Source organism: Aegilops tauschii, chromosome 3, assembly GCF_002575655.3.
Source record: "Aegilops tauschii subsp. strangulata cultivar AL8/78 chromosome 3, Aet v6.0, whole genome shotgun sequence".
Taxonomy (NCBI): Eukaryota; Viridiplantae; Streptophyta; class Magnoliopsida; order Poales; family Poaceae; genus Aegilops; species Aegilops tauschii.
The window spans coordinates 384,338,259-384,361,228 of NC_053037.3; the positions used below are offsets into that span (position 1 = coordinate 384,338,259).

The 22,970-nt window shown below is 44.3% G+C and overlaps 1 protein-coding gene across 1 annotated transcript; it reads left to right on the forward strand.

The window, feature by feature from the left end:
• Window positions 1–6,565: 6,565 nt before the first annotated feature.
• On the forward strand, window positions 6,566–10,755 carry LOC109766107 (probable beta-1,4-xylosyltransferase IRX9L). Its single transcript, XM_020324878.4, has 4 exons — window positions 6,566–6,826; window positions 7,122–8,287; window positions 9,545–9,794; window positions 10,207–10,755. Exons 2-4 carry the CDS (start codon window positions 7,368–7,370, stop codon window positions 10,363–10,365), a joined length of 1,329 nt encoding a protein of 442 aa, XP_020180467.1. The 5' UTR covers window positions 6,566–6,826; window positions 7,122–7,367; the 3' UTR covers window positions 10,366–10,755.
• The last annotated feature ends 12,215 nt before the right edge of the window (window positions 10,756–22,970 follow it).

A 22,970-nucleotide genomic window follows, 5' to 3' on the forward strand; every position in this document is an offset into this window, starting at 1 on the left:
ATCAAGATCTATAGATATAGATCAAGATGCTTAATTGGACTTTCACAAAGCACATACCTTAATAAGGTTTTGAAGAAGTTCAAAATTGATCAGTCAAAGAAAGGGTTCTTGCCTGTGTTACAAGGTGTGAAGTTGAGTCAGACTCAATGCCCGACCACTGCAGAAGATAGAGAGAAAGTGAAAGTCATTCCCTATGCCTTAGCCATAGGTTCTATCATGTATGCAATGCTGTGTACTAGACCTGATGTGTGCCTTGCTATAAGTTTAGCAGGGAGTTACCAAAGTAATCCAGGAGTGGATCACTGGACAGCGGTCAAGAACATCCTGAAATACCTGAAGAGGACTAAGGAAATGTTTTCTCGATTATGGAAGTGACAAAGAGTTCGTCATAAAGGGTTACGTCGATGCAAGCTTTGACACTAATCCGGATGACTCTGAATCTCAATTTGGATGCATATTGAAAGTGGGAGCAATTAGCTAGAGTAGCTCCATGCAGAGCATTCTAGACATAGAAATTTGCAAAATACATACAGATCTGAATGTGGCAGACCCGTTGAATAAACCTCTCTCACAAGCAAAACATGATCACACCTTAGTACTCTTTGGGTGTTAATCACATGGCGATGTGAACTATATTACTGACTCTAGTAAACCCTTTGAGTGTTGGTCACATGGCGATGTGAACTATGGGTGTTAATCACATGGTGATATGAACTATTGGTGTTAAATCACATGGCGATGTGAACTAGATTATTGACTCTAGTGCAAGTGGGAGACTGAAGGAAATATGCCCTAGAGGCAATAATAAAGTTGTTATTTTATAGTTCCTTATATCATGACAAATGTTTATTATTCATGCTAGAATTGTATTAACCGAAAACTTGATACATGTGTGGATACATAGACAAAACACCGTGTCCCTAGTAAGCCTCTACTAGACTAGCTCGTTAATCAAAGATGGTTAAGTTTTCTAACCATAGACATGTGTTGTCATTTGATGAACGAGATCACATCATTAGGAGAATGATGTGATGGACAAGACCCATCCGTTAGCTTAGCATAATGATCGTTAAGTTTTATTGCTATTGCTTTCTTCATGACTTATACATATTCCTTTGACTATGAGATTATGCAACTCCCGGATACCGAAGGAATACCTTGTGTGCTAGCAAACGTCACAACGTAACTGGGTGATTATAAAGATGCTCTACAGGTATCTCCGAAGGTGTTTGTTGGGTTGGCATAGATCGAGATTAGGATTTGTCACTCCGAGTATCGGAGAGGTATCTCTGGGCCCTCTCGGTAATGCACATCATGATAAGCCTTGCAAGTAATGTGACTAATGAGTTCGTTGCGGGATGATGCATTACGGAACGAGTAAAGAGACTTGCCGGTAATGAGATTGAACTAGGTATGAGGATACCGACGATCGAATCTCGGGCAAGTAACATACCGATGACAAAGGGAATAACGTATGTTGTCATAACGGTTCGACCGATAAAGATCTTCGTAGAATATGTGGGAGCCAATATGAGCATCCAGGTTCCGTTATTGCTTATTGATCGGAGAGGTGTCTCGGTCATGTCTACATAGTTCTCGAACCTGTAGGGTCCGCACGCTTAACGTTCGATGACGATTTGTATTATGAGTTATGTGTTTTGGTGACCGAAGATTGTTCGGAGTCCCAGATGAGATCACGAACATGACGAGGAGTTTCGAAGTGGTCGAGAGGTAAAAATTGATATATTGGACGATAGTATTCGGACATCGGAATGGTTTCAGAGCGTTTCGAATATTTATCGGAGTACCGGGAGGTTACCGGAACCCCCCGGGGAAAGTAATGGGCCACTATGGGAGATATGGGAGAGAGAGGGCAGCCCACAAGGGGTGGCGCGCGCCCTCCATGGGCAGTCCAAATTGGACAAGGGGAAGGGGGCGCCCCCCCTTTCCTTCTCCCTCTCCCTCTCCTTCCACCTTTCCCCCTCCGAAAGAAGGAAGGGGGGCGACTAGGACTAGGAGTCCTAGTGGGTTTCCCCCCACTTGGCGCGCCCCCTAGGGCGGCCTCCTCCCCTCTCCTCCTTTATATACGGGGGCAGGGGCTCCCCAAAGCAGATCAATTGTTTCTTACCCGTGTGATGTGCCCCCCTCCACCGTTTACTCCTCCGGTCATCTTGTCGTAGTGCTTAGGCGAAGCCCTGCACGGATCACATCACCATCACCGTCACCACGCCGTCGTGCTGACGAAACTCTCCCTCGACACTTTGCTGGATCAAGAGTTCGAGGGACGTCATCGAGCTGAACGTGTGTTGAACTCGGAGGTGCCATACGTTCGGCACTTGATCGGTTGGACCGCGAAGACGTTCGACTACATCAACCGCGTTAATATAACGCTTCCGCTTTCGGTCTACGAGGGTACGTGGACACACTCTTCCCCTCTCGTTGCTATGCATCTCCTAGATAGATCTTATGTGATCGTATGAATTTTTTTGAAATTGCATGCTACGTTCCCCAACACCAACCCACATATATTCGTCCCCATCTGCATCCCGAACCAAACCCTAGCCACTCCACTCCATCCCCAAGTTTTGTTCCGGCAATCTCCAGTCTTCTCCGGCATGTCAGGCAACAGATCCGACTCTAAGATCTCCTGATCCGTTAACTAGGGCATCGTCCCATGCAGGGACGAAGAGGCGATGGCCGTCCGCCGCTCCTGGGTGGAGTGTGCCCAACCGAGGTTGGAGTTGATCCAACGGGAATCCGTTGCGTCGGCACAAATAACGCTCGGATCTCGGATTGGAGGTTTGAGCCGCGTGCCCACTGCGTTGCCGGACGGGCGAGGTGCGCCTGCCGTCCCAACTCCGGTGTGGAAGCGTACGAGGGTTATAGGGAGCGGTGTGCCCCTGTGCGAAGCAGAGGACATGGGAGGCGGAGTCCTGCCTCGCTGCCGACGTGGTGGCGATGGAGGTGGCGACGCACGATGCATTGGACGAGGAAGCCATCTGTGCCCGCATCCTCCAGAAGCGGCAAAGGAGGAGCACGCACATCCTCGCCCGAGAGCAAAACGGCGTTCCGTGCCATGGTCGGGCGCCCCCTAAAAAAGGAAAAGGGGAACGATGATGGGTTAGACAGCTTCGTCGATGAGTTGATCCGACTCGATCCATTTTGCGTCTTCAAGCACTACTTCCGTGATAAAGACGACAAGGGCAAGGTCAAAGACAGCGGTGGCTGATCTTTCTCCATAACTTAGTATGTAGAACATGTCAAATTTTGATAGCCCGATGACATGATTTATGTAGCCAATTTTTGATAGTCTGATGACATGTATTAATGTAGTAGCAGGACATTATGTGTTGGATTATCTGCGGACATTTGAATGGCCGGTTTAACTATGTCTGGCTGTAGATGCTCTTATTCCATCAATAAAAGTGAAGAGACATGGTTTAACGTAGCTTTTTTCGCTCGTAGCACGAACGATCGCCTGTTATTACTGAAAAATGAAGCTACAGCAACAGGAGAACTCTTGGAAGATCCGGCGGCGACGCCTATTTTGATTCCTACGACGCAGCATATTAAGTGCGCAGCAGCGACACGCATGCCCCTGGCTAGTCCCAGTCGGTTTGCCTGTCGCTCAGCGAGACACATGAGCCTACATGTGTTGCTTTGCACCGCGGCCAGGTACCCCGGCACGGTTAGGTGACAACAAAACCCAGAAAAGGACCAAAGCTGTGGACAGTGGACGCGATCAAGCGCCAGGGAAAGAAAGAGGGGGTTTGGTGCCGGCCGCTCCGTTGTCGAGATCCGGGGAAATGGACCGGGCAACGGCACAATCTCTTCACGCGACTCGCTGCCATGTTATTGTACTCTACTACTCCAGTACGTACCAAACTCCAACGACGACGCGGCACCAACGAACCGGCCGGCCGGCGCGCGCTCCCGTCAAAGCGTTTCGGCCTCGCGGACGTCGGGAGCTTCCACGTTGTTTCGGTCTGCTGGTTGGCTGCTCTGTAGCCTCTTTCCACACGCTCGCCGTTGGGTGTTGACCTCCGTGCGCTCGTCGTAGGACCAACCGATGCGTCGACGCTACGCGGATGCAGACTGTGCGTGCGAGCTCGTGGCACCGCAGATCGCATACGGAGCAGCCAGAGAATCGAAGCAACCGGGACGGACGAGTCGGCCAGGGTTCGTTTCGCCCGCGCCACCTTTCGCTCCACGTGCTCGCAGAGGTCACCAACGCGTCATAAACCGCGGTTGACTACCACGCACAAGCACAAATTTACGTCACTGATCTTTCAGAAGAAGAAGAAGAAGAAACACCCACGCGCCGGGCGCCGCAGCCCCTCGCACGGCCGGCGAACCGGCTCCAAGCGCGAGGTGGACCGGCGGTGGTTCGGACGGACTCCGCGCCGCGAACCGACGGCGGGTGGGGCGTCGCTCATCTCATGGCTATCTCACTCACGCCTCAAGTTTCCCCTGGTTCAAACCTCGTGGCACTTCGCACCTACAGCCCCGTGCTTCCGCCTATTTCCGTAGGGGCAGGAATAAACTAAGACTTTGAGAGGAAGCTTTTCGGTTATTTCTTAGAGAGCACTTAAAGCAAAGCATTTCGTTCGTTGCTGGTGCCTGGTGAGAGGGACGCTCCCAATTTGGACATCTTTTAAGATTGCCGCAGTAGACGCGTGTAGCACATGACAGGGAGCCGGAGTGGTTGCGGCTAGAAAACAGCTCATGCCGTAGAATATTTGTCATCTCACATGGACGTACTGGAATTCTTTCCATCTTGTCGTGTATTAAACAATTCGCAATTCTAAAAGAGTAAACATATGAAGTTGAAATGGTCATACATTTCTTTTATGCATTTCGATTTCATGTATGCGGTATGTCAACTTTTTGGTGTCTAGACCCGTGGTCAAGGTTGATATTTCGGCTCTTCCAAAGGTCCATGAAGGAAACATAAGCTTTTTTTTTACTTTGTACTCACTCCGTTCCTTTTTAGTCTGCATATAACTTTTGTGCGAAGTCAAAGTATCTTTATTTTGACCAAACTTATAGAAAAAAATATTAATATTTACAATACTAAATAAATATCATTAGATTCATTATGGAATGTAATTTCATATTATGTATATTTGGTATCGTAGATGTTGATTTTTTTTATGCATATTTCGTCAAAGTTTGTAAAGTTTGACTCGACATAAATCTTATATGCAGAGTAAAAAGAAACAGAGTGAGTACAAGGGACAATGAGACCGACGAATACGGTCTCGAGAAAGTAACACTACGTTTAACTACGTTATCGACCAAATCAGGAAAACATAGTGCATATCATCCTTTTTTTCTTACATAGAATTGCACTCCTCAGGGGCGTCATTTGGATACGCGGGATCCAAGCAGCAAAGAGCTTTCTTGCATCTCCAACTTTGAATTGGGATCATCGAGCATAGAGAGAACAAGACCATGATGTGGTCATCGAGTAGCATCGTAGGTGATATACTAATCCCCCATCCACCACATGGAGAACTCGATTAAGGGGAACCTCTCACATGTGCTTTTAGTTTTTGAGAGCGGAGAACGTAGAGGAAGGATGCACATAATTGTTGGGCAAAGTGAAAGCACTAGCTAGGGACATCTTTTACGCGGTTCATATGAGATCTACTAGCAAAGATATATGTAAACTCATAATTGCACAGAGAAATCATGTCATTATATTGAGACGGGCATAGGATTTTGTCGTTTTCTCTATCCCGACCAAATTTGAATATTGGGACACCAACCTAAAGGTGATGAGCCTATTCTTAGCGGGACTCATTAGAGAAACCAAATTTTACATTTATTCACCGTGTATCTGTGACCTGTATCTTTTTTTGAGTGAAACATATCATATATATATTTTTGTTCTGTTCGAAAAGAAAGCACTGTATTTCTTCTTCTAACCCATTATCCATCCACAAGAAGACAAACGACAACGGCTACAAGTTCTATCATTATCTTCCCAAGGAAACTCGCAGGGGCACACAGGTGTGTGGGCATGCGTCTGCCCATTCGCCTCGGCCGCCAGAGTGCCTTGTGATCCGCAAAGTTGTTGGATTCCGCATGAGGGCACATTAAGTTTTGGTTTTGAAAATTTGCGATTTTATTATTCGTCATACCAAGTTTCAACAGTTGCAACTGAACAAGGATTAAAAATTTCGTCAAAATGTATCCAAACACTTAAGCCCTCGTCATAAGAAACACCAATATGCAAATGAAAAATATTTGGACTTTCGGTTAAAAAAATTTGGAAGCCAAAAGAAAAAATGGGGTCGGTGCCCTTGCCCCTGCGTGCCATAAACATTTTCAAACAGTTTCATCTTCGTAGAAAGATGTTCAAATAGTTTCACCGAAACATCATTCCTGCGAAGAAATCATATGGGAGCTTAAAAAAAATCATGTGGGGTACTCAAATATTTTCCTTTGCCATACCGCATTGACTAGCTCAGCATATCTTTAGCCACCAATAATGATTACCCAAAAAATAGCGAGGACATGGAGGGTTTAAATGCAAGTAGGGCTCCCATGCCCACCTTCCGACGGCGACCGCCGACTGGGCCGCCATTATCCCCCCCCCCCCCCCCCCCCCCCCCCCTCCCTCCAACCATTACCTCCTCCTCTTCGTCTTCTCCATCCCCCTCCATCCCCCTCCGCCCTCACCAACTCCTCCCGTCTCAATTCGCGACACGAATTCCTCCGAGGCCAAGCCAAGAACCGGGAGCGAGGCGTGGGACGGACGGGGAATTCCTCGTGAAGTAATCCGACATACTACGGTCGGGATCCGAATCCCAATCCCGAGGTATATTTATTCCATGCCTTCTGTTTGTTTTTTCGAACAGAGCCAATCCAGGCGTTCCGTGGTTAGCATATGTGGGGAATTTCATGGTGCTGCTTTGCTCTGCCCCGGCTTGGATCAAGAACTCGTCCCCCCCCTGCCCCTCTGTTTTGTCCATTTGCATTTTTTGACATTTAGATTGGAGCGCTTATACAGCTGTGTTTGTGTTTAGAGCTTCCTCCTTTGTTGTTATCGCGTTCGTTATATAGCTATAGATCTATGATCTCCGTGTGCTAATATGTTAGAATTTTGGTTGCAGCGGGAGAAAAGGCTGAAATTTAAGGCGTTCCTTAGGCGTGGAGTTGGAATTTCTGAGGACAGAACGGTCTACCCGGTGCTGCGGTACCTGTTCTTGTTGGGCAATTGATCCGGTTTATGACTGAGCTGGTATGAGATGGAGTGATTGGAGCCACAACTTGTCTGTAGAGCAGCATTTTGGTTCAGAGAGGTGATGTCTTCTGCTTCACTCTAGAGCTGTACATGCGTGACATATTGAGCACCTGCAATGGCACGAAGAAATGCCGGGACAATGCAGCGAGAGGGGTCGGTTAAGGACTGGTCAGAATTCGACCCCTCACCGTCTCCCAAGATGGCCTACTCACAGTCCTATGTTGCAATGAGAGGGGTGCTGACTTCGCTGGCTTCGCTTGACCTTGTCCTGATGTCAAGCAGCCTAAAATCTGCGTGGGCAACTATATCGTCCCACAAGCATGCTAGGTCCTTGGAGAGGCCAAAGTCAAAGGGGATGGGCTGGAAAAAGGCCATGATCAATCTATTTGTGTGTTTCATGATTGGCATTTTCATCGGATTCACGCCGCTCTTCTCTGCTGATTTGTCAAACAAAATGCCTGCTGAAAAGGCTGGGCTTCCATTTGACGGGGATGTGATTGATAGACGACAAATGGTTGAACATCAAGGAACCAAGCTGGAGCCATTTGTAGCAGAGGCTGAATCTGAAGCGGTTAATGAGCCGCAGGCTGAGGAGAGTCCCCCAGTTCCTGCAATGTTGGATGACGAGGCAGATTTTGTGGAAGCCTTGCCTATTGTACATTCTGTTAATGATTCTGGCATTGTTGCTCGAAAGCAACTGATAGTTGTGACAGCAACATCAGTTCGACCACACCAGGCATATTACCTTCATCGTCTGATTCATGTCTTGAAGGATGTACCGCCTCCTCTTCTGTGGATAGTGGCGGAGTGGCCATATCAGTCCCGTGAAACAGTAGAAATCCTGAGGTCTTCTGGGATCATGTACAGACATATTGTATGCAATAGGAATGTTTCAAATATTAGGAAGATTATTGTCTGCCAAAAGAACAATGCAATATTTCATATAAAGAAGCATCATCTAGATGGTATAGTGCATTTTGCCGATGAGGAGAGAGCATACTCAGTTGATCTATTTGAAGAAATGAGGAAAATCAGGTGACAGTTGATCTATTCTGCTTTAAGTTATCACAATTCATGATGCAAACTAGTAAAATCTTGACACTCTTTAACTCAGCACAAATATAAATTAATCCACCATCATACTTTATCATCAAAACTTGAAAACTATTGTTTGTCGGCTTATGCTCACCTTCGTATTACTCACTGCATGTTGACGTTGTAAAATCTTTTACTGCTTGAAGAATGTTTGCTAGTTAGTATGAAATGTTTTTTTCCTTCTCAAATTTGCTGATACTGCGTAATGTTTTAAATGCTAGAATTAATCAACTCTGGTAATAGGATATTATCTTGAAGCTAATAGTACACAATTGTTGGGATGGATGGAGTTTGACATAGAAATGCACATCCTATCTTTCTTCCTTTATTTCACTTTTGTCATCCTTATTTCTGGTAGCTTTGAATTTGTTTTTGGTGCACTGGGGCTCCATGCAGCTATAAAATGTCCCGCACAACAAAAAGTAGACTATTTTAAGCAGTGTAGTGGTAGTAGGTCACATATCTTTTCTCCACTAAATTAAATCTTGATTGATTATTACTTTACAGGCTTTCTAAAGATATCCAGTAAAGTGTCTTGCTTGTTTAGTCATAACCGACTTGTGTGGGGATGCAATTTAGCAGTACCTCCTAACCTTATAATTAAAGAAAAATTTAAAGGCTTTGCACTAAACTCTGTATTAGAATACCGAGAAATAATTTTGGCTTGTGATTTTCGACACGACAAAGAGCTGACAAACTTACTGCCTTTATAAGTTGCTGTGCTGATGCATTTAATCTACCAAACCTAAGATTTAGTCCTTATCCTCACTCCAGATGAATTTCTACATTTGCCATTCTTTTGACAGCCAAACAGAAGTTGTCAAGAGTTATTTATCTTCTTTAATTCTAGAGATCATAGTTATTGTGATTGTTGGTTATGTAATCTCAGTTAAGTGATGATAGAATTATAGAGGATGAATGTTGTCTTTCATCAGGAGTTCTTTTCTTTTCTGATTTATAGTTCTACGTTATATAATCTTGGTTAAGATATGATGAAGTACAAAGGATGCCGAACATTGTTTTTATCAGTGAAACCAAGAGAGGTGATAATGTCCGTTTACAATTTCACATCAAAAGTCGAAATATCTGTCACTGAACCCAGTAGTATGAAATTTGAAATTGTGACCTATTCTCCAAGAGCATCTCTCTCATTGAACAGTTAAGATGTTACTCAGAATTTTGCGTTATGTTATGCAGGCGCTTTGGTACATGGCCAGTAGCAACGCATGTTGGGACCAAGTATAAATTGGCTTTGGAAGGCCCCCTTTGTAAGGGTGATCAGGTCACTGGATGGCATACAAACCAGAAGAGCAGTATACTTCGTCGATTTCCAATTGGTTTTTCTGGATTTGCTTTTAACAGCACTATTCTTTGGGATCCTAAGAGATGGAAGAGCCCTACTGTAGGGTCTATTATACTCCATTCAGGTGGAAGGGGTGGCTTGCAGGTGAGTTCATCAAAATTTCAAATACCTAGGAAGAAAAAATGACTTATCTTGATATCTTCTTAGCTTTTGCTTGAAAATATCTGTCAGGACAACTATTATTTACTCCCTCTGTATCATAGTGTCAAAAAATGTCTTATATTTTGATATGGAGGGAGTAGTTCTTTGTAATTGCCGTCCTATTTGACGAACTGCAGTTGTTATTAATTACGCTTTGTGAACGTACAATCTGTTGGGGTGAACCAAATGTAACCATATGAATATCCATGAGAGCAAGTAAAGCCAATACAATGATCTAAATGAACTAGTAGAACATAGCCATTCCGTAGTGTACTATATAGGGAAATTGCTAAGGCAATGCTTACTAGAGTACATCAATAAATCATCACTGTACTGAAACATGGTGCCATTGCAGGAGTCAAGATTTATTGAGAGGCTTGTCGAGGACGAGAGTCAAATGGAAGGCCTGGCAGACAATTGCACCCGGATTATGGTCTGGAATTTCGATTTGGAACCTCCTCAACTCAATTACCCTACTGGCTGGTTGCTGAAGAAGAACCTAGATGCTACGTAGCTGTCTTGGTGCCCCATCTTTTTGTTTGCTCATACTAGTGTGAGTGACGCCTTCCTGAACTTGGCAGCGCCCAGGATCACGCGAAGCTGCTCTCTGCCAAGACCTGATTCAGAATAATGTCACACCAGTAAAAAGCTCAAAGAAAGAAGCCTGACAAAAGAACAAACCCCCCTCACTCTCCATTCTTTCCAAAGTTCATTCCTTACTCATATTCATCCAGCTAGATTTAGCCCTGTATATTTACCCTTTCTTTGTTTCGGTTCGTTATTATACATGCATATATCACCTTACAGATGCGGAAGTTTGTCACCGTTGCAACTGTTGACAGATAGATATACACTCTCTTGATACATGAGCAAAATCAAAAGCAAAATCACAGGTTGAGTTTGACAGTGTGTGCTGTCCGTGCTTGGCTTCTGAATTTTCTTCTCAGCTTAATTCTCCCTATGACGTTGTTCTTCTCTGTGTACTAAGTTTGGCCATAAACTTCATGTATGGTCTGTTTTTTTGGGGGGCTCGGCCACTCTCTGAAAAATTGCCTTTGCAATTAGAAATTGCGGAGTGGTGTCTGCTTGTCTTCGCACTGCAGCATCGTGATTCACATTTGGATGTTCAGACCGGTCCGGACGTATGAAATCCGACAAAACAGAGTGAAACCGGGGAAGGTGCAGACTAACCAATTATACTGTAGGGGTTCCTTTAGAGCAACTCCAATGGGCCGACCCAAACGGACGGCAATTTTGTCCATTTGGGTCGGCCAGGCGGACACGGACGTCCGCTTTCGCGTTTGGGTCGGCAAGTGTTAGTTCAAGATGTAGAGTAGGGAAAGGAAAAAGGAACTAAAGTGGAGGTATTCAGAAGATGTAGAGCAAACAAATGAAGAAGATGCAGAGCTCTAGAATTTAGATAAGACAATTTTAGATGTTCCAGTCCTTGTTTCAGCTAAAGTTTATGAAACTTATTCCATGCACATACGAAACAAAATTTCTTTGATCAATGTTAAGGTTGTGTAGACAGAACTGGTGGATGACATTGAATTTCATTTTTTTGAGGTTTTTAACATGCTCCCTCTTACCTCCCTTTTAACATGAGAGGTAAGAGTATAAAATAGATTTGAGCCGTTGATTGCATTAAGTAGTGAGTTTGATTAACTCTTACCTTCTTACTATCCATGTGAAAAGAGGGGTAAGAGGGAGCATGTTAAAATTGCTCCATTTTTTCAACTCCCTTCTTTGGTCGAGCCACTTCTTCAAGATGCATCAGCACAAAAAATGTTGGACTTTGCCTCCATCACTTAATGCCAGAGTTGTTGGTTTTGAATCTTTAGTTTCCTAACATCGGGCCTCAAATGGTTGACAACATCTTGCAAATCACTAAGAAGCCGGGTGACGAACTGATTGTTTAGATTATCATGCCACTTGAAGAATGAAAATCTACAATGTAGCACAAATTATGGATCTTGAGTATTGCTTAACGAAGCCACGGCCCAAAACATACAGAAGCATAGAAGTTTAACTTTGATTTCATGCAGTTGTAGTACCTACGACCAAGATTCATGGGGCTCCATGAAATCCATTGAGGCGCCTTCTGCGGCAATGGCAGAGCTGCTCGGCGCGTGCTCTGTCCCTCCCGATACAATACCGGTGAATGCAATGGCAACACCATGCTTAGCGAAGACAAAGGGCGGCTGGTGGGAGCTAGCAGAGGGCAACATCATTGCTTTCCGCCGTAGATTGGATCTAGTGTTTGTTGGCTAATGGGGAATCACAGTGTGAGCTAGGGTTCATTGCCAATCTCCTCTGGTGCGCAAGATTAGGATGGAAGGTAGGGTTCGTACTGAGATGGGGAATTGGATCGAATCGTTCTTTCCTGCCATGCCATATGCCCAGAATTTTTTTGAGATAAAGCAAAGCTTTATTGAACCTTAACGGTGCTTAGGCAGATCGCCTTGAGCACAATCAGCCACAAGGGCTGGTACATCGGACTCCCACTCTATGTAGTGGTTTGGTTCATACATGCGCCCAATGGCTGCTAGTTCATGAGCTACATGGTTCGCACTACGCCGACATGCAGAGATTACATGCTTAGAGAACCACAGCTTTAGCTGGAATTTCGAATCCTCAATAATTGCAGCATAAGGTGATGAATCAACCTTCTGCAAGTCCAGGGCATCGGCCAAAAGCTGGGAGTCGGTCTCAAAAATCACTTGTAGCATGCCTAGATCAGCAGCAAGGGCTATAGCTTGTGTCATCGCATGTGCTTTGGCCCCGAAGGCATCACATACATTGTCCTGACGACCGGCTCGGGCTGCAACGATATTTCCTTCATAACTCACAAAGGACATCATTAGAACAAAAACCACCTTCAGTCCTCTCCAAAACTACCCAGATTCACATTGATCCGATTTTGTACAAGTTCAAGGTGTATTTATCTGGTATTAGAGTTCGTGGAGATATGGATCCATCATAACTCACAAAGGATTTTAGGGGAAAACCTATATTTTCCTCTTCAAACATCTCATGACCAAAACCATATTCTTCATATTAACTCCACTACCCAACGTCCACCGTGACGAAAATCCATCACAATTCACTCCCACCCCCAACACTCAAGAGTGGCCATGGAGCACCATAGAAAGAGTGCTTGCCACCACCCCCTCTTTGAAAGCATCATATTTCTTATTTTGAGTACCCCTCCCCTGCGTCGCCCCGCTAGGGTGATTCAAGTGGTGCTAACCCAAACCTTGTCGCCTCTCTCTCCCCATCGGTTTCCCCTCGCCACAGCCTGAGGCAACTGTCGGGCATCTAGGGGCGCTGGCGAGGAAGGTGATGGTGGGGCCTCTGCTCCATGTAACTCGCGTGAGGCTACGGAGCGGTGGCCCCAGCAGGATAGGCCCCACTGGATCTGGGACATAAGGTGGCGGGCGCGGGCCCATTCTCTCGGTGGTGTGGACGGGGAGACATCCAGTGGACGCGGGCCATGGCATGACAACTTCGACAACGACGACGCAGATTTGGCCGCCTCACCCCTCCGTTGTTGTTCGGCGAGCCCCTCCCCTAGATATGAATTTATTTCCCTTGGGGCGGCGGTTCCTTCATTAGATGGGGTGTTGGTGGCCGGAAGTCAAGACCGGGATAAATCCCTGGCCAGCCTTGCTGATGTAACGCCCCGGCCACAACCACCGGTTCCCAACCGTTACGCCTGTCCGGATCTAGACTGGCCCCACAGACCAACACCAGTCTTTCCTGCGCACTTTGTCCTCACTTGTACGAACCCCGGATCAACTTTCTGGTCGGTCACCCGTGCTCAAATCGCTCCAAGCCGAGCACGCTTAACTTTGGAGTTCTTTTCGAATTGGCTCCTGAAAAAGAAGAATTCCTTGTTGATATGAGTAGTACTCCCTCCATTCTCTTATACAAGGCCACTTCGTTTTTCGTGTCAAAATTTGACTTATAATTTTTGTCAATAAAATACAAATTATATGTCATAAAAAATATATCATCGAAAAGTTCTTCGAAATGTGCATACAATGACATACTTTTTGTGGCATATAACTCATTTTTTGTTGGTAAGATTAATGGTCAAAATTAGATATAAAAATATGAAATGACCTTGTATAAGGGAACGGAGGGAGTATATCATTCCTATCAAGTGAGGCTCTCACAGCCGACCTCGATGATGGTGACGCTCGTGAGCGCCGCTCACCTCCTTGAAGGCGCCAGTCAAGTCAGCTACTCCCCGTCCCTTCCCCTTTGCCTCCCGGGTGAAAACCCAAGTCTGTTGGGCAGTAGCGACACCCTTGGCGTTGTATTCTTCTTTGAAGACGCCACTTTGGGAACAAGGTGGATTGCGGGCTTCGTTGTGATGTGGTGGGAGGGCGGCGACAACGACTGAGTGCCTCTTGTGGAGGTGGCGTCCTCCCTCGTTCGGTGCCATGTTGTATGGGTGGGTGCTCTCCGTGTAGCTGCTTTGAGCCATGTCCGCTTATCATGGATTCTCCAAGGCACGAGGGGATAGGGTTCCCCTCCTCTGGTGGCTTCTGAAGGAAATATGCCCTAGAGGCAATAATAAAGTTATTATTTATTTCCTTATATCATGATAAATGTTTATTATTCATGCTAGAATTGTATTAACCGGAAACGTAATACTTGTGTGAATACATAGACAAACAGAGTGTCACTAGTATGCCTCTACTTGACTAGCTCGTTGATCAAATATGGTTATGTTTCCTAACCATTGACATGAGTTGTCATTTGATTAACGGGATCACATCATTAGGAGAATGATGTGATTGACTTGACCCATTCCGTTAGCTTAGCACTCGATCGTTTAGTATGTTGCTATTGCTTTCTTCATGACTTATACATGTTCCTATGACTATGAGATTATGCAACTCCCATTTACCGGAGGAACACTGTGTGTGCTACCAAACGTCACAACGTAACTGGGTGATTATAAAGGTGCTCTACAGGTGTCTCCGAAGGTACTTGTTGGGTTGGCGTATTTCGAGATTAGGATTTGTCACTCCGATTGTCGGAGAGGTATCTCTGGGCCCACTCGGTAATGCACATCACTTAAGCCTTGCAAGCATTGCAACTAATGAGTTAGTTGCGGGATGATGTATTACGGAACGAGTAAAGAGACTTGCCGGTAACGAGATTGAACTAGGTATTGAGATACCCACGATCGAATCTCGGGCAAGTAACATACCGATGACAAAGGGAACAACGTATGTTGTTATGCGGTCTGACCGATAAAGATCTTCGTAGAATATGTGGGAGCCAATATGAGCATCCAGGTTCTACTATTGGTTATTGACCGGAGACGTGTCTCGGTCATGTCTACATAGTTCTCGAACCCGTAGGGTCCGCACGCTTAAAGTTTCGATGACGGTTATATTATGAGTTTATGAGTTTTTGATGTACCGAAGGTTGTTCAGAGTCCCGGATGTGATCACGGACATGACGAGGAGTCTCGAAATGGTCGAGACATAAAGATTGATATATTGGAAGCCTACATTTGGATATCGGAAGTGTTCCGGGTGAAATCGGGACTTTACCGGAGTACCGGAGGGGTTACAGGAACCCCCCGGGGGTTAATGGGCCATAGTGGGTCTTAGTGGAGAAGAGGAGAGGCGGCCAGGGCAAGGGCTGCGCGCCCCTCCCCCTAGTCCGAATAGGACAAGGAGAGGGGGGCGGCGCCCCCTTTCCTTCTCCTCCACTTCTTCCCCCCCTTCTCCTATTCCAACAAGGAAGGGAGGGAGTCCTACTCCCGGTGGGAGTAGGACTCCTCCTGGCACGCCTCCTCCTGGCTGGCCGCACCTCCCCCCTTGCTCCTTTATATACAGGGGCAGGGGGGCACCCTAGAGACACAACAATTGATCGTTTGGTCTTTTAGCCGTGTGCGGTGCCCCCCTCCACCATAGTCCACCTCGATAATACTGTAGCGGTGCTTAGGCGAAGCCCTGCGTCGATAGAACATCATCATCGTCACCACGCCGTCGTGCTGACGAAACTCTCCCTCAAAACTCGGCTGGATCGGAGTTCGAGGGACGTCATCGGGCTGAACGTGTGCTGAACTCGGAGGTGCCGTACGTTCGGTACTTGATCGGTCGGATCGTGAAGACGTACGACTACATCAACCGCGTTGTGCTAACGCTTCCGCTTTCAGTCTACGAGGGTACGTGGACAACACTCTCGCCTCTCGTTGCTATGCATCACCATGATCTTGCGTATGCGTAGGAATTTTTTTGAAATTACTACGTTCCCCAACAGTGGCATCCGAGCCTGGTTTTATGCGTAGATGTCATATGCACGAGTAGAACACAAGTGAGTTGTGGGCGATATAAGTCATACTGCTTACCAGCATGTCATACTTTGGTTCGGCGGTATTGTTGGATGAAGCGGCCCGGACCGACATTACGCGTACGCTTACGCGAGACTGGTTCTACCGACGTGCTTTGCACACAGGTGGCTGGCGGGTGTCAGTTTCTCCAACTTTAGTTGAACCGAGTGTGGCTACGCCCGGTCCTTGAGAGGGTTAAAACAACACTAACTTGACGAACTATCGTTGTGGTTTTGATGCGTAGGTAAGAACGGTTCTTGCTCAGCCCGTAGCAGCCATGTAAAACTTGCAACAACAAAGTAGAGGACGTCTAACTTGTTTTTGCAGGGCATGTTGTGATGTGATATGGTCAAGGCATGATGCTATATTTTATTGTATGAGATGATCATGTTTTGTAACTGAGTTATCGTCAACTGGCAGGAGCCATATGGTTGTCGCTTTATTGTATGCAATGCAAAACGCCCTGTAATGCTTTACTTTATCACTAAGCGGTAGCGATAGTCGTAGAAGCATAAGTTGGCGAGACGACAACGATGCTACGATGGAGATCAAGGTGTCGCTCCGGTGACGATGGTGATCATGACGGTGCTTCGGAGATGGAGATCACAAGCACAAGATGATGATGGCCATATCATATCACTTATATTGATTGCATGTGATGTTTATCTTTTATGCTCTTATCTTGCTTTGATTGACGGTAGCATTATAAGATGATCTCTCACTAAATTTCAAGATAAAAGTGTTCTCCCTGAGTATGCACCGTTGCCAAAGTTCGTCGTGCCCAGACACCACGTGATGATCGGGTGTGATAAGCTCTACGTTCATCTACAATGGGTGCAAGCCAGTTTTGCACACGTAGAATACTCAGGTTAAACTTGACGAGCCTAGCATATGCAGATATGGCCTCGGAACACTGAGACCGAAAGGTCGAGCGTGAATCATATAGTAGATATGATCAACATAATGATGTTCACCATTGAAAGCTACTCCATTTCACGTGATGATCGGTTATGGTTTAGTTGATTTGGATCACGTGATCACTTAGAGGATTAGAGGGATGTCTATCTAAGTGGGAGTTCTTAAGTAATATGATTAACTGAACTTAAATTTATCATGAACTTAGTCCTGATAGTATTTTGCAAATTATGTTGTAGATCAATAGCTCGCGTTGTTGCTTCCCTATGTTTATTTTGATATGTTCCTAGAGAAAAATTATGTTGAAAGATGTTAGTAGCAATGATGCGGATTGGATCCGTGGTCGGAGGATTATCCTCATTGCTGCATAGAAGAATTATGTCCTTGATGCACCGCTAGGTGACGGACCTATTGCAGGAGCAAATGCAGACGTTATGAACGTTTGGCTAGCTCAATATGATGACTACTTGATAGTTTAGTGCACCATGCTTAACGGCTTAGAATCGGGACTTCAAAGACGTTTTGAACGTCATGGACCAGATGAGATGTTCCAGGAGTTGAAGTTAATATTTCAAGCAAATACCCGAGTTGAGAGATATGAAGTCTCCAACAAGTTCTATAGCTTAAAGATGGAGGAGAATAGCTCAAGCAGTGAGCATGTGCTCAGATTTTCTGGGTACTACAATCGCTTGAATCAAGTGGGAGTTAATCTTCCAGATAAAATAGTGATTGACAGAATTCTCTAGTCACCATCACCAAGTTAGTAGAACTTCGTGATGAACTATAGTATGCAAGGGATGACAAAAACAATTCCCAAGCTCTTCGCAATGCTAAAATCGGCGAAGGTAGAAATCAAGAAAAATATCAAGTGTTGATGGTTGACAAGACCACTAGTTTCAAGAAAAGGGGCAAAGGGAAGAAGGGGAACTTCAAGAAGATCAGCAAGCAAGTTGCTGCTCAAGTGAAGAAGCCCAAGTCTGTACCTAAGCCTGAGACTAAGTGCTTCTACTGCAAAGGGACTGGTCACTGGAAACGGAACTGCCCCAAGTATTTGGCGGATAAGAAGGATGGCAAAGTGAACAAAGGTATATTTGATATACAGATTATTGATGTGTATTTTACTAGTGTTTGTAGCAACCCCTCGATATTTGATACTGGTTCAGTTGCTAAGAGTAGTAACTCGAAACGGGAGTTGCAGAATGAACAGAGACTAGTTAAGGGTGAAGTGACGATGTGCGTTGGAAGTGGTTCCAAGATTGATATGATCATCATCGCACGCTCCCTACACTTTCGGGATTAGTGTTGAACCTAAATAAGTGTTATTTGGTGTTTGCGTTGAGCATGAATATGATTTGATCATGTTTTATTGCAATACAGTTATTCATTTAAATTAGAGAATAATTGTTGTTCTGTTTACATAACCTTCTATGGTCATACACACCAACGAAAATGGTTTGTTGGATCTCGATCGTAGTGATACACATATTCATAATATTGAAGCCAAAAGATGCAAAGTTAATAATGATAGTTCAACTTATTTGTGGCACTGCCATTTATGTCATATTGGTGTAAAGCGCATGAAGAAACTCCATGCTGATGGGATTTTGGAATCACTTGATGCTTGCGAACCATGCCTTATGGGCAAGATGACTAAAACTCCGTTCTCTGGAACAATGGAGCAAGCAACTGACTTATTGGAAATAATACATACTGATGTATGCAATCCGATGAGTGTTGAGGCTCGCGGCGGGTATCGTTATTTTCTGACCTTCACAGATGATTTGAGCAGATATGGGTATATCTACTTAATGAAGCACAAATCTGAAACATTTGAAAAGTTCAAAGAATTTCAGAGTGAAGTGGAGAATCATCGTAACAAGAAAATAAAGTTTCTACAATCTGATCGTAGAGGAGAATATTTGAGTTACGAGTTTGGCCTTCAGTTAAAACAATGTGAAATAGTTTCACTACTCACGCCACCTGGAACACCACAGTGTAATGGTGTGTCCGAACGTCATAACCATACTTTATTAGATATGGTGCAATCTATGATGTCTCTTACTGATTTACCACTACCGTTTTGGGATTATGCATTAGAGACAACTGCATTCACGTTAAATAGGGCACCATCTAAATCCGTTGAGACGACACCGTATGAACTATGGTTTAGCATTAAACCTAAGCTATCGTTTCTTAAAGTTTGGGGCTGCGATGCTTATGTGAAAAAGTTTCATCCTGATAAGCTCAAACCCAAATCGGAGAAATGTGTCTTCATAGGATACCCAAAGGAGACAGTTGGGTACACCTTCTATCACAGATCCGAAGGCAAGATATTCGTTGCTAAATTTGGATCCTGTCTAGAGAAGGAGTTTCTCTCGAAAGAAGTGAGTGGGAGGAAAGTAGAACTTGATGAGGTAACTGTACCTGCTCCCTTATTGGAAAGTAGTTCATCACAGAAACCGGTTCCTGTGACTCCTACACCAATTAGTGAGGAAGCTAATGATGACGATCATGTAACTTCAGATCAAGTTACTACCGAACCTCGTAGGTCAACCAGAGTGAGATCCACACCAGAGTGGTACGGTAATCCTATTCTAGAGGTCATGTTACTTGGCCATGACGAACCTACGAACTATGAAGAAGCAATGATGAGCCCAGATTCCGCGAAATGGTTTGAGGCCATGAAATCTGAGATGGGATCCATGTATGAGAACAAAGTATGGACTTTGATTGACTTGCCCAAATGATCGGCGAGCCATTGAGATTAAATGGATCTTCAAGAGGAAGACGGACGCTGATAGTAGTGTTACTATCTACAAAGCTAGAATTGTCGCAAAAGGTCTTCGACAAGTTCAAAGTGTTGACTACGATGAGAGTTTCTCACTCGTATCTATGCTTAAGTCTGTCCGAATCATGTGAGCAATTGCCGCATTTTATGAAATCTGGCAAATGGATAAACAAAACTGCATTCCTTAATGGATTTATTAAAGAATAGTTGTATATGATGCAACCAGAAGGTTTTGTCGATCCTAAAGGTGTTAACAAAATGTGCAAGCTCCAGCGATCCATCTATGGACTGGTGCAAGCATATCAGAGTTGGAATATACGCTTTGATGAGTTGATCAAAGCATATAGTTTTATACAGACTTGCGGTGAAGCCTGTATTTACAAGAAAGTGAGTGGGAGCACTACACCATTTCTGATAAGTATATGTGAATGACATATTGTTGATCGGAAATAATGTAGAATTATTCTGCAAAGCATAAAGGAGTGTTTGAAAGGAGTTTTTTCAAAGAAAGACCTCGGTAACACTTGATAAGTTTTTTCAATGAGTACATACCTTGACAAGATTTTGAAGTAGTTCAAAATGGAACAGTCAAAGAAAGAGTTTTTGCCTGTGTTACAAGGTGTGAAATTGAGTAAGACTCAAAGCCCGACCACGGCAGAAGATAGAAAGAGAATGAAAGTCATTCCCTATGCCTCAGCCATAGGTTCTATAAAGTATGCCATGCTGTGTACCAGATCTTTTGTATACCCTACACTGATTTCTGGCAAGGGAGTACAATAGTGATCTAGGAGTAGATCACTGGACAACGGTCAAAATTATCCTTAGAGGACTAAGGAAATATTTCTAGGTTATGGAGGTGATAAAAGAGTTCGTCGTAAAGAGTTACGTCGATGCAAGCTTTTTATATCGATCTAGATGACTCTAAGTCTCGATCTGGATACATATTGAAAGTGGGAGCAATTAGCTAGAGTAGCTCTATGCAGAGCATTGTAGACATAGAAATTTGTGAAATACATACTGTCTGAATGTTGCAGACCCGTAGACTAAACTTCTCTCACAAGCAAAACATGATCACTCTTTGGGTGTTAATCACATAGTGATGTGAACTAGATTATTGACTCTAGTAAACCCTTTGGGTATTAGTCACATGGAGATGTGAACTAATCACATAAAGATGTGAACTAGATTATTGACTCTAGTGCAAGTGGGAGACTGAAGGAAATATGCCCTAGAGGCAATAATAAAGTTATTATTTATTTCCTTATATCATGATAAATGTTTATTATTCATGCTAGAATTGTATTAACCGGAAACGTAATACTTGTGTGAATACATAGACAAAGAGAGTGTCACTAGTATGGCTCTACTTGACTAGCTCGTTGATCAAAGATGGTTATGTTTCCTAACCATCGACATGAGTTGTCATTTGATTAATGGGATCACATCATTAGGAGAATGATGTGATTGACTTGACCCATTCCGTTAGCTTAGCACTCGCCGTTTAGTATGTTGCTATTGCTTTCTTCATGACTTATACATGTTCCTATGACTATGAGATTATGTAACTCCCGTTTACCGGAGGAACACTTTGTCTGCTACCAAACGTCATAACGTAACTGGGTGATTATAAAGGTGCCCTACAGGTGTCTCCGAAGGTACTTGTTGGGTTGGCGTATTTCGAGATTAGGATTTGTCACTCCGATTGTCGGAGAGGTATCTCTGGGCCCACTCGGTAATGCACATCACTTAAGTCTTGCAAGCATTGCAACTAATGAGTTAGTTGCGGGATGATGTATTACGGAACGAGTAAAGAGACTTGCCGGTAACGACATTGAACTAGGTATTGAGATACCGATGATCGAATCTCGGGCAAGTAACATACCGATGACAAAGGGAACAACGTATGTTGTTATGCGGTCTGACCGATAAAGATCTTCGTAGAATATGTGGGAGCCAATATGAGCATCCAGGTTCCGCTATTGGTTATTGACGAGAGACGTGTCTCGGTCATGTCTACATAGTTCTCGAACCCGTAGGGTCCGCACGCTTAAAGTTTTGATGATGGTTATGTTATGAGTTTATGAGTTTTGATGTACCGAAGGTTGTTCGGAGTCCCGGATGTGATCACGGAGATGACGAGGAGTCTCGAAATGGTCGAGACATAAAGATTGATATATTGGAAGCCTATATTTGGATATCGGAAGTGTTCCGGGTGAAATCTTGTTGTTTTCTTGACCTTGTCTAGTGTTTTCCTTGATATAGTGAACGTGGTGATCCTACCTTGTGCATTTTGTATTCAAATGCAAATTCTCTATAATGCACAACTCATGGGGGAGCTATCCTATTTTCTATAAAACACTAAACTTGTGATCCATTTTAAGTGTGTGTTGGTGGACGGCAAGCCATTTTTTGGGTACTTGTGCCATCATGAAACTTTGTAGAGAGCTTGGTTTGTTTGGAACCATCCTCTCTTTTGGGAGTTTGATATCATTTTGTGGGTTCCAATGGATATCTCACTCCTTGATGTATCTTTTAATGATATCTTCCAAGTGATGATTTCTCCATTTGGTATTCTTTTCACTTGGTATTTCCTTGTATTTTGGTATCGGTTCTTGAAAGTCTTGAGCATGCATATTAACTTCATGTAGTTTCCGTGGCATGCTTTCTCTCTTTGACCCAATATATAGGGGAAACTCCACCAAGTCTCAAATTGGATGAGATGTGCATGAATTTCATTTCCATATCTATATGCACATATTTATGTGGAGTTTGTCCTATGTATTGTTGGTGTTTCTAACTCTTTGGTCCCAATGAGTTTGGGTACCATTTTGTTTGTGTTGTTGTTCTAGGAACAATTGGACATGCATTGGATGCTCGGCTCACTCACAAGGAAGGTGTTGTCACCATGTGCTTTTTGGAGTCAAGCTAGGATGATCAATGAACTACTTTGTACCTTCAATTGGTATCTACTACATCCTTCCAATGTTAACTCGGTAACAAGTATCTTCATATACTTCATGCACACATTTCTTGCATCAACCTTGTGTAGGTTGTATCA